This window comes from Camelus ferus, chromosome 34, assembly GCF_009834535.1.
Source record: "Camelus ferus isolate YT-003-E chromosome 34, BCGSAC_Cfer_1.0, whole genome shotgun sequence".
Lineage (NCBI taxonomy): Eukaryota > Metazoa > Chordata > Mammalia > Artiodactyla > Camelidae > Camelus > Camelus ferus.
The window spans coordinates 20,539,807-20,553,947 of NC_045729.1; the positions used below are offsets into that span (position 1 = coordinate 20,539,807).

The following is a 14,141-nucleotide window of genomic DNA, read 5'->3' on the forward strand; positions in this document are numbered from 1 at the left end:
GCCGAGGGTCGTGCTCTGCTAGCCCTCCTGCTGCGTGGCCCCGGAGCTGAACCTGCCACGTGGGGCAGCGGGGCACACGCTCCCAGGCTGAGCGCCCGACCGGCGAGCGGAGGGCGTGGGTGTCGGGCTGCACCCCGCCAGCCCTGGTCCTCGGGGCCGGTGGGGAGGAGACCCAGGCACCCAGGGGCTGAGGGGGGTTCGACCAGCGGGGGAGGGGATGGCCCGGGCCACAGGGTCCTGAAGCCGAGCATCACGGCATCTGGTGCCGCCTTCTCACTCTGAAGACGAGGGAGTCAAGAGCGATTTGCCCGCGAGCCCAGGACAAGGGGCGATGGAGCCGGGAGCCCAGCCGTGTCCACTTCCAGTTCTTCCCCAGACTCGGGGGGTCACGGTGGCTTCGTGTCTGTCTGAAGCGCAGTCTGTCTGGGGAGCGGCAGCCTCAGGGCCGCGGGCTCACTTTTCATCGCCGGCCGTCTTCTCGCCTGCCGGCCGTCTGGTTTTGTGAGGATTCACGAGATAAATGGCACTGACTTTTCTAAATGAGAGAAGCACTGTGCTTTATACGAGCGTGCCTGTGGAGTGGCTTGTCTCATTCAGGGCCCACGTGCTGCTTTGTCCCACCGTGGTGACGATCCGCGTCCAGGAGGAGGCCGGAGAGGCTGGCGGGCGTGTGCTGGTGTGTGCGGTGCGTGCAGTGCGTGAACGTACGCGGGGCCCCCGCCCCCCAGCACACCCCACTGGCGATGGGAGAATTTCAGAGCCTTCCACCGACACAGCGCCTTGGGAAATGGAGCCTGGTTTGCAGGAATCTCTGGAATTCTCCGTGTCCTGAATTCTCTGGAGAGAGTCACTCTTCCACACAGCGACAAGCTTAATCTTTGTGTGTGAGACGCCGCGATTTTTAAGAGGTGGTTGCTTAACGAGGAGGTGTGCTTGTGGGGAAAAGATTTCTGTTTTCTGTAAAACAGGCTTCATGCTTTATTTCGCGTCGCAGAAGACGGGGACTTTCCCTTGGGCCCCGAGGAGCGTGGTCCTTATTAGGCAGTTCTTCATATTTGAGTTGCACTTCCACAGGCAGAATCTCACTCATCTCCACGGCTGGCCTGGGAGGGACGCGCTGTCCTCTGTTCTACAGACGAGCAGACCGAGCCCCGGGGAAGCTGTGGCACTCGGTGCTCGGCAGGGAGGCCGGTGCAGTGAATGCGGTCGTAGGGTCGGGGCCCGGGTTCTGATGGCGAGAGCTGTGTGGCTGGAGGAAGCCGCGTGCTCCCCCCGGGCCTGGCTCTGCTCCCACTTCTCCGAAGGGCTGGTGTCCGACGGCGGCACGACTCAGGCCTGGGGTCTCTGGGCAGTGCTGGATCGCTCTGCCGACCGGGTCTGTCGGCTCCTGCTCCCGCTGCCTGGACAGGGTTCCAGAGCTCAGCCGCCGCGTCCCCGGTGGGGCGCAGTCAGACCTTCTCTCTGGGGGATCGGGAGGGCCGTCAGCCGCGAGGGTCTGGGCCTGGGCTCTGGGCCTCAGCGGGGCGGCACCCGCTCTTCCACGGAGTCAGAGCCGTGGTCGTGGGGCTGGGCGCTGGCCCACACGGGACGGAGTCGGGGAGTTACTGCTGGTTCCCGAAGGTGCCCTGCCCCCCTCAGTGGGTGAAGTAGGCGGGCAGGTGGGTGTCCGTGAGGGGAGTGAGCTGTCCTCTGCCCCGCCCTCCCAGGTGGTGAGAAGGAAGGAGGTCACGGCCACTGAATCTGCTAAAAACTCTCCTCCCAAAGCAGCCCCGACTCCGGTGTTCAGTTCTGATGTTTGGAAACCTTGTGTCTCTGTTTTTCCAGCAATAAAATGGGGCCAGAGCAGCAAACCCCTCGGTATCACGGGGCCAGAGTCTAAGTGGTGAACGTGAAGGGGAAACAAGACCGTGGGACAGTTTCATTCTGCGACATCCGCTCATTCATCCACTCAACACGCCTCTCGTGTGCCCGCGTCCCACGCAGGCGTTGTGGGCTGGGGACCGAGTAGTGAGTTGGGTGGACGAGGTGGACGAAGGTGCCTGTTTCTTGGGGCTTCCTTTCCGGTGGGGACAGGCAGCAACCACTGAACGAGGACATAAACACGTTTACCAGTTGGCAGACACACTGATCCGAGTAATCGAATAACATCTTCTCTGTGAACTTCTGCTCAGAAATCTGTGAAGCCTGAACAGAAATTCTGCAGAACTTCCCTGCAGCCGCCATGCTTTGAGCACCTCCTGGGTGACAAGCATGTGCGAGGGTTTCTGAGCCAACAGAGCTGGTTCCTGCCCTCAAGGGGCTCCTGGGTCGTTGGGAGGGTCAGAGAAGGGCTCCGCGTGGGAGTGAGGTCCCGGGCGCTGGTCCACTGAAGGGCAGCGGGAGCTGGTGTTTGGGTCCCGTCGCTGCTGCTCGGGGCCTCTGTGACCCTCCTCCCGCTCTCTGCGCCGCACCTGTCCCCAGACCTCAGCGACCTGGGGGATTTCCCATTTTTCTAGCTGGATCTGACCTCATTCGGGGCCGGGTCTGCCCTTTGGCTACCGTGGCTGCTTGGCAGTGACCCTCAATGATCTAAAGGCTGACTCTCAGTCAACTTGAGCGAGTCCTCCGCTAGGCCCTGCAATTCAGGTTTGCCATCAGCGGGTGGCGACAGGCTCCCCCACCGCCACCCCTGCTGGGAAATCAGCGGAAGAAGACTTTCCTCCCTGTTGCACTTGACTGCTCGGGCTGGAGGGCGCGGAGCCGCGTGCGGGTCTGTGTTTGCTTCCCGGCTGTCCTCCTCCTCCTGCTCTCTGAGGTCAGTGTGACCTTGAGTACCACGAAGGGTCGGCTTTCGGGTGAGGGTCCTCTGCAGAAGGAGGCTGGTCTGCTTCTGTGGGAGTCCCTCCCAGGGTTCCTCCCCATGTTCTCTCCGTGAAGAGCGGGGGACAGGCTGAGTTCGCTGGGTCGCCAGGGTGTGACTGCTGGTCCCCTCGCCATTGGCCTGGGCTTCTGAGGTGCGCCGGGGTCTCTGCTTTGCCCTGCCCCAGAGAGGTGGGATGGAGCGTAGACAGGCGGGCTATTTAAGGCAGTGCCCGACCCCAGAGTTGAGGGGGTGGCAACAGCTGTCCGCAGTCCCTCACCCTGGTCTCTTTGTCTTGGAGATTTGACTTCCATGGCCGTTGACCCGTTCTGAGCGTCTCAGTCTCCCATCAGCTGTGTTTGTAGAGGGTTTGGGATGAGGAGGGCAGAGAGACCGAGGGGACGCTGTTGGCAATGATGCGGAAACAGCTCAGGTAAGAGAGGGGGCTGGTGGACTCTCTGGGTGCTTGGTCTGGGGAGGGGCCTCCATCCAGCTGGGATATCCTGGGGCTCCCGTGGGCCCCCTTGTCTGGGGGGAAATGTCAGCTTCCCCGTCTGCCCACTGGGGAATTAGTGCCCCATTCATTTGTCGAGAGTATTAGCCCTGAAAAGTGACTTTTCGCTTCTGCGTTGTTTGTTGGATCTTAGACTCTCCTGTGCTTTGAAATACGTCTTTCTGCCTGGGGTGGTTATTTCCCGATCAGAAAACCCGCCCACCCAGCAAGTTCTGAAGCAGGCCTCGATTGCTGTTTTCAGTTCCCTCGCAAGTGGGATCCAGCGCTCTCCCCCGTTTCTCACTGCTTCTCCCTCCTCGTCTGGACCTGCCGTTACGGCTCCCTCTGCACATAGACCTGGGCCGTCCGCAGCGGCGGCTCCTGGCCACGTGAGGCTGCTTACGTGTAAACTAACTGAAATTCAATGAGATTTAAAGTGCAGCTCCTCAGTTGGACTGGCTGCACCTCAGGGGCTTAAAAGCTCCTGACTGGTGGCCACCATACTGGACCCCCAGAACTGTTCTTTCCCCACCGTGGCAGGAGTTCCACGGGCTGGTGCGCGGCAGCCCGCCTGGGTCAGTTGGAGTTCAGACCTGCAGCAGACAGTGCTGTGGCCGTTTTAAGAGGAAAGACGCTTAGTATGAGAACTGGGGGCAAGGCCTCCAGGCGTGACCTCAGACCGCACCGGGGAGCGGACCTTTGTGAGCACGGGGACTCTGGTGTCAGCTGAGGCGTCAGGACTTGCTGTGCCGGCAGCTGGCTTCGCGACCACACCACCGTATCCACGGTCCAGGGACCAGGAAGCTGTGGCCAGAGCCTGTCTGTCCCTACAGAGGGAGAATATTGAAATCAGTGCCGCCCCCCCCCCCCCCCCGCCTGACTCAGTGTCAGCCGGGTCTTGAGTTGGCTGAGCCCACGGCCCCACCAGTCTGGGCACAGGGAGGCTGGACGGGGGTGTTCGGCTCCAAGCCCCCCGGGGACAGCAGGGCACGGAGGCGGCGGCCGGTGGCTGCTGAGCCAGTCCACCACCAGTCTGCACAGGGCTAAGCTGGACCCCCACCTCCCCGGGGTGAGCCCCACCGGGCTGGTGGTGGCAGGCCCTCACTATCTCCTGAGACCGAGACAGCGTCTAACCCGTCCGAGCGTTCCCGCCATCTGCCTCACGCACCAGATAGAGAAGATTAATGGCCTCCTGCTTTCTACTCATTTGGCCTTTAATGGGCAGAGAAAGCTCGGTTTCTGTTTCAGGTCGGCTGCTACGCTCTTAAAGGGAACATAGGCGCCTGGTCCCTGCAGCGAGACGAGCGCTTCTGAGAAGATCTCGGGTGGCCCCCGGCCGGAGAGAAAGCCCTTCCTTTGCGCCGCAGGACTGCTGAGCGCAAGGATGCGTGGGACCCGAGGAGGAAGTGCGTGCGTGGTCCTCGCCTTTGCACGTGTGAACTGCTGTTCCTCCACCCCGTAACCAGCGGGGGTGGTGGTGTGTGTACTGAGGCCGGTCCTGGGGAGTGACCCCCTCTGTGCACGGCTGAAGGTGCTGAGGCCAAAGAGGGAGGTCGTGCTGGCGAAGCAGGCCTGCGGCCCCGCACCTCTTCCACACACGTGGCTAACTGGGACCCCTTCCGGTGCCAGGGGTTGGGCTTCTCCAGTCAGAGATAACGGGGGGCAGGGAGATGGGTGGGGAGCCTGCTGGCCGCCAGGGTTTCCCGTCTGACTGGTTAGACAGGAGGTGGGGGTCGGGAGGAGATCTGAGAAGGAATCTGCAGCAGAGAGCAGAGGGAACAGCCTGCCGAGTGCGCGCAAAGGCACTGCGGCAGGTGAAAACAGCATGTCTGAGCGAAACGGGGCCAGGGCGGCAGGCGAGCGTTGGACTGGACTGAGGGAGGAGGCTCAGAGAAGTGGGAGGGCTGGTCCACGCGGGCTCACGGGCTGTGCCAGAGCCTGGACTTCGAAGAGATTTAACTGGGACAGTGACAGGGCCTGGTTCGTGATTCGTATTTCTTAAAGGTCATTCTGGCTGCTGCTGGAGGTTGGGCAAGAGAAGGGAGGCAGGTGCCAGGGGTGCCTGCAGCATCGCAGGCGACAGAGGGGTGGTGGCCTGGACCGGGGTGGTGCCTCGGAGGTGGAAATCGTTGCTCACAGCCTCTTCCCCAGAAGTGCTCCCCCACCATCACGGCCAGGAAGTAAGCAGGGGGGCCTGGAAAAGCACGTCCTTTGGGGCACGGGTGGATGGATTCCAGCGCCGTTTCCCAGGTCATCCTTATCACGACACGCTGTCACGACATTACGTTACAGTAGCAAACATACTGGGTAGGTTCAGGATGTGGCCCTGGACCAGGTGTGGCGATGGAGGTGGTCTAAAGAAAAACTCAGCCGTTCTTGGCTGAACGGCTCCAGGTCCCAGCATCACCCCCTCCCTCGCGGAGGTCCCGGGAGCAGGACCCTTGCAGAGCTGACATGCCTGGGGGCCTGGCCTCGTCCTGGGCCCTTGGAGCAGCAGCAGCAGCCATGTGTGCAGGAGGGGAACCTGCTCTGTCTTCAAGGGGGCTGGGCTGTGTGACAGGTGGCAGTCACTTTGTCCTGCACGAGGAGGAGCCCGGCCGGGAGCACCCACTAGTGTGTGCGCGTGTGGCCGGGCCGCTGAGCCTCTGCCCCGGGGCTGGTCCAGAGACTGGAGCCTCAGTGCGGAGAGTCTAGGGAGGCAGGAGCCAGCGCAGACTTAACTGGTGGCATCTTTTCAGCTGGCAGCCAGGAGACAGAGCTTTGAATCAGCTTTATAATTTGAAAATTGGTCTCTTTGCATCGGGTGGTTATTTCGTGCTAACAGAAGCCATCAGGGACACAGTGCTGCTTTCCTTCCTCCATGGCTCTGCTCCGGATCCACTAATGTGGGGCCTGAGATGGAGATTTTCCAGCCCTGGGATTCTTGGATCACTGCGCCCTCTTGTCATGGGGGGCCTGGGGGCCTGACGGAGCCCCGGGTCTGGGTGGGGAGTCATCCCAGTGGGTGGGGGACAGTGGCTTGAGGAAGGGAGGCTGAGCTGGGCCTCGAGGTGCAGCCTGGGTGAGGCCGGCTGAGGGCCACGCCTGTCTCTCCCATGTGCGCATACGTGTGCGCACATGCGTGCGTGTGCACGTGTACGTTTGTGCACGTGCGTGTGTGTACGTGTGCGTGCGTGCACGTGTGCGTGTGTCTCGAGGCCCTCCGCGGTGTCACGGGGCTGTGGCAGCGCTCGGGTGCCGGGACTGAAATACTGCCGGCTGTTTTCCTGTCCTCTGGCTGGGAGAGGCTGACATTCCACTTCTCCCCACGGGCTTGTTTGTATGTGCTTTCTCCAGATGGTGTGCTCCTGAGAGGTCCTGGGGCTCTGGGAACAGTTCATGGTATAAATGAGGTCACCCCCAGCGCAGAGTCCTCCGAAGTCAGCCCCCCAAGACGAGGCATTCAGACCCCCTCTCGGCTCCGCGGACCCTCGACCGCTTGCCCTTGGAAGCCCTGGTCCTGATGCCTCGGGGCGCCCGGGACCCTCCCACCCTGGCCTTTCCGGGGGGAAGGATGTGTCCGCTTGCCTACTGCTTCCTGCCTTCTTCCCAGACGTTGCCCAAAACCTCTGGCATTGCTTGGTTTGGGGAGGGGCCGGGCTGTGAGAGAGGGGATTAGGACAATGCCCGGGGGGCCGGCGAAGGTGAGAGTTTGAAGACCACGGCGTGCGGGAGGGCAGGAGGTGCTGGGGCCTCGTCGTCAGGAGAGGGTCAAGGTCTGGAGGATCCCACGGGGTGGAGACACGGCTGCTTTTATGTCCATGAGAGGAGAGGAGAAGTGGGTCCTGGAGCTCAGCGGAGGCCAGTCAGCATCGTCGATGCCAAACGGGGGTCAGGAGGAAAGGTTATTCACCGTAGATCCAACGGGAAGGTCAGAGTCGCAGCCCTCGCTGGTGAGCCCGGTGAGACTCGAGCCCGCTGGACCCGGGCAGTCCGGGGCGGCAGATGGAAAGAGATGCGTCCACCCTCCTCCGTCCTGGGGCGGGCGGCGTGGTGGGTGCCGTCCCGGGAAGACCACATCCGACATCCAGGGTGTTCTCGGGGAGGAAGTGCAGCCCCTTCAACCTCAGGCCGTGACCCCCAAGGAGCTGCTTTGCTCGTGGCCACATGTGAGTGCACATGTGTGCGTGTGGCACACATGCGAGGCCCCGGGAGGCGTGGACGCGGAGCCCTGGGAGGCCGCGGGCACCCCGCCCTCTCCCATCACGGACCCCCGCTCTCCCGCGCGGTGGAGATGCGCACGCTGCTCTCCGGCGGCAGGTGCCTTGGTGCGGCAAGTTCACTCCTCCAGCCTTTGCTTCCCGGGTCTCGTGGGAAAGGGGCAGGCCTGGCCTAGCGGGTCTTCCTCGATTTGTGCTTCAGACCCACCCGGTGAGCGCAGAGAGGACGGCGGCAAGCGTGCGAGAGACGAGACTCCTCCTGGGAAGCGCTGGCATCTCCGGGGTCCTGCCGTCCTGGCTGAACCCCTCCCCCCAGGGGCGGGGGTGCGGCACTGCCTGGCAGCTGGGGTGGGGGGGGGCCCGAGGAGGGAGTGATGCTGACGCGGAGTCCGTGCCAGGAGGAGGAGAGACGGTGAACTGAGGAGTGGGGACGGGGCTCTGATGCCACGGGGGCCAGGTGTGAAGGTTCAGGAGGCAGCTGTCAGGGGAAGGAGGGCAGCTGACCAGCTGGTACCAGAGCGGACCTGCGATGCTTACGTGGTGTCGTGGGGGGTACGTGTAGCCGTCATGCCGTTCTCGGCCTCTTGTGCCCCTGGTAGACATCACTAATCCATCACCGTACGCCTCCCTGCTGTGCTCAGGAAAGTCCCAGAACCCTTAGGTACAGCGTTTTGGACAGTCATGCCCATCAGCTGGCCAAAGGCCGGACACTTGCTGTCTGTCACTGGTGTGATTACCGGAAGGACAGAGACTTCGGAATCTGGTGGGAATGACAGCCCAGGGAGGTACAAGCTTTGTAGCGCTGAGCAAGCCTATTGGTTTCCGGGGACAGAAACCCAGTTTAGGTCGGCTTAAGTTTCTTGAGGAACAGAGCCGGAAGGCTCAGGGTAAGGCTGGCATCAGGTGTGGCTGGATGCAGGAGCCCAGTGGTTTTCAGTCTGTCTCTAGGGCAGAGTGGCTCCAGGCTCTGTGGCTAAGCCGGGTCACGTGCTCTGCTCTGAACTGGCCCCCATGCGGGACAGGGTGGCAGTGGGGGTGAGAGGGTCTAGACAGCCAGTCACACTGGGAGCAAAAGTTAGCTTGACGCTCAGACCTAGAGGGATGAGCCCAAGAAGAGAGCTGGGGAGAGGTGGCCGGGGAGGCAGAGTGTTCACCCGCACCCAGTGTGCTGCGGTGGGCGGGGAAGGGGCCGTGTGTCTGGGCCAGCAGCTTGCAGGTGATGTTTGCCTGCTGGTCTGGCTCCGGCCGCTGTCTCGTGGGTGACGGACGTGGCGTCCAGGTGCCGGGCTCTCTGCCCACAGGCTTATTACCCTGTTCTTTTGATTCCGTGGCACCTGGCCAGCCGACAAGTCCAAGGTCACAGTCTGTCCTGGGGCCCCGGCTGAGCCCATCCCTTAGTAAACCCTGTAGGATCTGGAATCCCTGGGGTGAGGCTCCAGCCGACCAGACGGAGGCCAGCCCACCAGGTGCGCGCGGTGTCGTAGGGACAGTCCTGAAGGTGTCAGTTGCCTTCAGACCTGAGATGCACAGACGCTTCTGCAGGATTTCACGGGTTCCTACCCAGGCTTCATTCCTGCCCGTGTCCCTGGCCCCCACCTGGTCACCTCCTGCTGCACACAGCGCCCTTCCCACATCCAAATGCTACGCAGTGAGTCAGCCAAACAGGTGGCTTTACTGCTGTAGACGCCGTGCTGTCTCCTGGTTTCTGCAGGCCAGGAATCCAGGATGGGCTTGCTGGGCGGTTCTGGCTTGGGTTCTGTCATGGGCTTGTGGTCAGTTGGTGACTGGAGCCCCTGGGGGCTGCCTGGGACCCCCCAGCATAGGCTGGCTGGGCTTCCTCACAGCATGGCGGCCTCGGGGCTGGGGCGGCGTTCTCCGACCTAGCCTTGGAGATCATGCCTGCTGTCACCGCTGCTGTGCGTTCTCGCTCACAGCAGTCACCAAGGGCCAGCCCCACTCCAGGAGGAGGGCGTGGAGATCCTGTTTCTCAATGGGATGATGTCAGATGATTTGCTGACGTGATTTAAAACCATCACAGCTCCGAACCCCTCCGTCCACCCAGCGCTCGTTGCCAGATGGGTTTGAAGCACCTGGCGGTGACCTTGCTTTGGCTCAACCCCTTCACCTTGTTTTTCTTTTGTTTTTGGAACTCGGGTGCAGAGATTCGAGTGAATTATACCCTTCGATTCACCGTCTGTCAGCCCTGATTCCTGCAGTGGCTCTCACGCATTCATTCCTCCTTCCTGTCTGTCCCCGTGTCCTGGTCTCGTCGTCCTCTCCTCCTTCCATAGACAGCCATTCTGCTCTCTTCGTATGTGTTCTTATAAATATGTATTTAATTGACACGTATTGCATTGCATCGTCATCTTTTTCTGCGTCCTTTTCTCCTCCCTGCGTTTCCAAGGCCCACACGAGCCGTAACGCGTCCATCTCCGGTCTTGTCCCCCTGACGTGACGCAGTGAGACTGAGGGGAGGGGAGTGACGTGTCCGAGGTCACACGGCTGAGCTGGGACCAGAGCGCGCTCCCTGCATCACACACTCATGTTTCCCTGTGGCCTCCCCGGCTCCTCCCGTAGTTGGAAATAAGATTTGTTTTACATTGTGAGCCTGGGATCCAGCACGTACCGCAGACTCTCCTGTTCTCCCCCCATAACCGCTGTCCCCTGTGCTCTGCCCTGCAGGTCCCAGCTATGGGAGCCCGCGCCCGGCTCATACCAACATGAACGCCAACGCGGCCGCGGGGCTGGCCCCCGAGCACATCCCCACGCCGGGGGCCGCGCTGTCCTGGCAGGCGGCCATCGACGCGGCCCGGCAGGCCAAGCTGATGGGCAGCGCCGGCAACGCCACCATCTCCACGGTCAGCTCCACGCAGCGCAAGCGGCAGCAGTACGGCAAACCCAAGAAGCAGGGCAGCACCACGGCCACCCGCCCGCCCCGCGCGCTGCTCTGCCTGACCCTGAAGAACCCCATCCGGAGGGCCTGCATCAGCATTGTGGAGTGGAAGTATCCTCTGTGCTGGGCGCCGCGGGGTGCCCGTCCCGGGGGCCGTCCGAGTGCGGAGCTCCAGGCCCCGCCCAGGCTCGGAGGGCAGTGCCTCTGGGGTCAGGCCTGGGAATCTGCGTGTGTCACAGGCCCCCCGGGGGGGGGTGCTTTATGCATGATAAGCAGTGTTTGAGAAGACGAGCCTCAGATGTAGTGAGCTTGCCCAGGACCCACTGTGTGCCGGGTTAACGGTGGCCCACACGCGGGCCCTGCCCCTCCTCCTGGGCTGTGACCTCCCAGCCCAGGGTGAAGGAGCCCCACGGAGGTGAGGGTGCTGGTCGGCGCCTGGCCCGTGGGGCAGGGCCTGGGAGCGTGCCGGCGTCACCTGGGAAGTTGTGCCGGCGCTCCGCCCAGGCCTGTGTGAACTCTGCAGCTGGGGTGGAGGACCCCGCCTGGGTTTCAGCACAGACCCACTTTATCTGGGCAGAACCCAGTGAGTGGGGCCTGCAGAGAAAATGGCTTTGAAGGGCTGGGCTCCCACCAGGCAATCATGGCCCTCAAAGATCAGCAGGTGCACCCCCGACTTTCCCCAGATGACATGCACCCACAGGGCCCCGCGGTTGGTGGCGGGCAGGACTAGAACCCTGGACTCAGTGCCCAGTGTTTCCATAGTCACGGTCCACACGTCTCCCAGGGCTCAGGACGGGGTGTTGGGTTTCATTTACGAGTTTCCGTGGAAAGATTTAAAAGTCTTGGGAGCGGATGAAAGGTAAAAGGTGACCCCAGAGAGTTCAGTGAGAAATGTTGGTAAATGCCAGAGCCCCCAGGCCCCAGGTCACGCGAGGAGGCGGCTGTGGAGCTGGCCCGTCTGTCCCGGGGCCAAGGTGTCCGCTTCCCTGATGGCCGGGTGAGAGCCCCGGCCGTGGGTGCCCTGGTCGTCGGGCTGCTGCCGTGGCTGCCCGGCAGAGCCGTGCGTGGGGGCAGCTGGGGCCCTGCGGCCAGGCTCCTCGAGATGGGCAGGAGACCTGGAGGAGCTGCACCGCCCAGGTCACACAGCTGGCGGCCGGCCGAGCAGGATTCAGGTCCAGGAGCCCGAATCTGAATCTGCGCTCCTGCCTCCCGCGATCCGAGAGTGCAGAGGAAAGGTGCCGGGGACGTTCAGAGGATGCTGAATGGGACACTGGGACCCGGGTCTGGGCCTGGACACCCAGCCCAGCAGCCCTGCCGCCTGTGCTCTGAGGGGTCAAGGCTCATCCGAACCGCCAGAGATGCAGTTTCCTCGTCTGTGGTGGGGAGTAACCTCGGTCACCTCCCCAGGATTTAGCAGGAGCTGTGGAGCCCGGGCCGCCGGGCGCACACTCAGAAACCAGACCTCAGGGGCCGTGTCCAGCGAGCACCCGAGACCTCCCGTCCTCTCTTCCCCTGCTGGGGTGGGCGGCTCCCGGGTGAGGAGTCCTGGGCGCTGAGTGAAGGCCAGGTGACCGCATGGCCTGGAAAGAAGGGGGGCAGCAGTGACACCCAGGGCAGCAGGGGAGCAGCGGGGAGCGTGACATGCCGTCCACGGGAGGCCGGACTCAGGCCCTGGACGGGGGAGCCGCCGTGTTAGCAAGGCCGCTACCCCGGTGCCCACGGTGGGCTCAGCCACCTCGTGTACCCCTCGGTGGGCAGGAGAGGAAGTGGACCAGCCTCAGTGGGGCTGGGTGGTGGCCTTCCCAGATTGCTGGGAAGGGTGGTGGGAGGTTAGGAGGTGGCCTGTAGTGCCAGCCCCTCAGTGCTCCCGGGACGCTGTCACAGGCGTGGAGGCAGCTTAAAGAGTGTCGGGTGGTCCAGGGAGACACACCACCTGCAGGGCATCCGGGGTTCTCCCCCAGTTTGCACCTTCTCTTCTAAGCAGGAGCCCCGCACTTTGACATAAGGACGCCCTGAACCGAGGGGGGCGGACTGACCACACAGGAGACACCCTGGGCTGGGCCGTCACCCACTTGGAGGAGACGGGTGATGCTTGAGGTCTGGGGGCGCTGACCTCGGCCTGCTCGAAGGGCAGCAGGGCCTATGGGAAAAGATGAGTCAGAGGCCTGGCTCTGGCCCTGGCCCTGCCGTTGGCCAGCTCGGGACCTGGGAGAGGTGGATTGATTTTCTGTGTCTGTCAAATTGGGGGCTGGGCAGGCCCGCTGCACGCCGTCTTCTTGGCGTCAGGGCACACGCAGGAAGTGCCAGTGTTTGTGAGGCCTGCTGGGTGTGTGGACGCCCAGCTCTACCCTCGGGGCACGCTGGCCAGGAGGCCCTGGGCTAAATATTCCCCTGGCGACACAGGTCCGAGGCGGCCCGTGGCAGAGGAGTGAACAGCGGACTCTGGGCGGGGGTCTGGGTTACGGTCCTGGCTTCAGCACCTGCTGTGGGCACTTGGGAAAGTTTCTCAGGCTCTCTGGGCCTCAGGGGTTTGGACTGGACGCTGTCTAGGGTCTCTTCCTGCCCCAAGACTCATCAGCTTTGTGAGTGCAGGTTCCCTGGAAGACGGAGGGGCCCCTTCTTCCAGGAAAGTCCACCCTCTTTTCTTCCCCCTCCTGTAGGACCCCGACGAGGCTGGAGGCTTGGCCGTGTTGGGGAGGTGGGGGTGGGGGGTGAAGTCCACGAACCGGGCGTTGCCCCTGAGGCTCCCTGCGCTGGCCTTCGGGTGAGGGTGCAGGGCGGGAGGGGTATTGTCCCAGCTGCTCATTTTCATCTTGAGAATGTGTCTGCCCTGATACTCTGATGCAGGAATCCGGGCACGGGGACCTCCCTGAGTGCTGGGGGGTGGACCTGGCTAATCCCTTTGGGCCTGGCACGTCCTCGGGAAAGTCAGGAGGCCCTGGGTCACAGGCCTGGCTCCCCGAGGGCCGGGCCCCCGCAGGCTGAAGAGGCCAGGCGTCTGCAGGGAGAGAGCACAGCCTGCCGTGCTCCTGGGGTCGGGACCCCGGCACCTTCAGGCTCGCTGGAAGCGGTCAGAGAGTCAGGGGGGAGGGAAAAACAGTCTAAGCTTCAGGTTAAAAGATTGAAGGTAGCATCTCCAGACTTCAGTGCGAAGTCTAAAGGTCAAGTCCCTGCCTTGCACCCCGCGGGGCCCGCCTCTCCCACCGTGAGCTCCCCGGAGCCCGGGTGTCGGCAAGCCCTGGCTGGAGACGGCGCCGCTCTTTCAAAGCCACCCTGGAGCCCACGTGAGGGAAAATGAAGTCCAGTGCAATCTAAATAAATACAAGACGGGGAAAAGTTTCAGAAATCTGTGTTTACTCTGGCACGCGACTGGCCTCCACTGCTTTGACATATTAGGAAAAATTTTGGCGGGGCCCCACTAGGAGCACTTAAAAAGGCACATGTTTCTTTTCAGAATACAGGGGCTTGGAATGTATTGTTCAAACAAAATTCCTATGAATCTTTGATTCGTTTTTAAAAATATATCTGTGCGTGTGTGTGTCACTGGCGTGTTAACTTCCTTAACCCCTTCCGCAGGCCATTTGAAATCATTATTTTACTGACGATTTTTGCCAATTGCGTGGCCTTAGCCATCTACATCCCCTTCCCAGAAGACGACTCCAACGCCACCAATTCCAACCTGGTAAGTGCACTGTCGCGAGCGTCTGCCTTTGCATC

The 14,141-nt window shown here is 62.3% G+C and overlaps 1 protein-coding gene across 1 annotated transcript in view; it reads left to right on the forward strand.

The window, feature by feature from the left end:
* The first annotated feature begins 7,192 nt into the window (after positions 1–7,192).
* CACNA1C (calcium voltage-gated channel subunit alpha1 C) overlaps positions 7,193–14,141 on the forward strand; it is a 327,004-nt gene continuing 320,055 nt past the window's right edge. The window contains 3 exon segments of the mRNA XM_032473339.1: positions 7,193–7,480; positions 10,214–10,535; positions 14,001–14,106. Coding sequence (XP_032329230.1) covers positions 7,327–7,480; positions 10,214–10,535; positions 14,001–14,106 — 582 coding nt within the window. The 5' untranslated portion in view covers positions 7,193–7,326.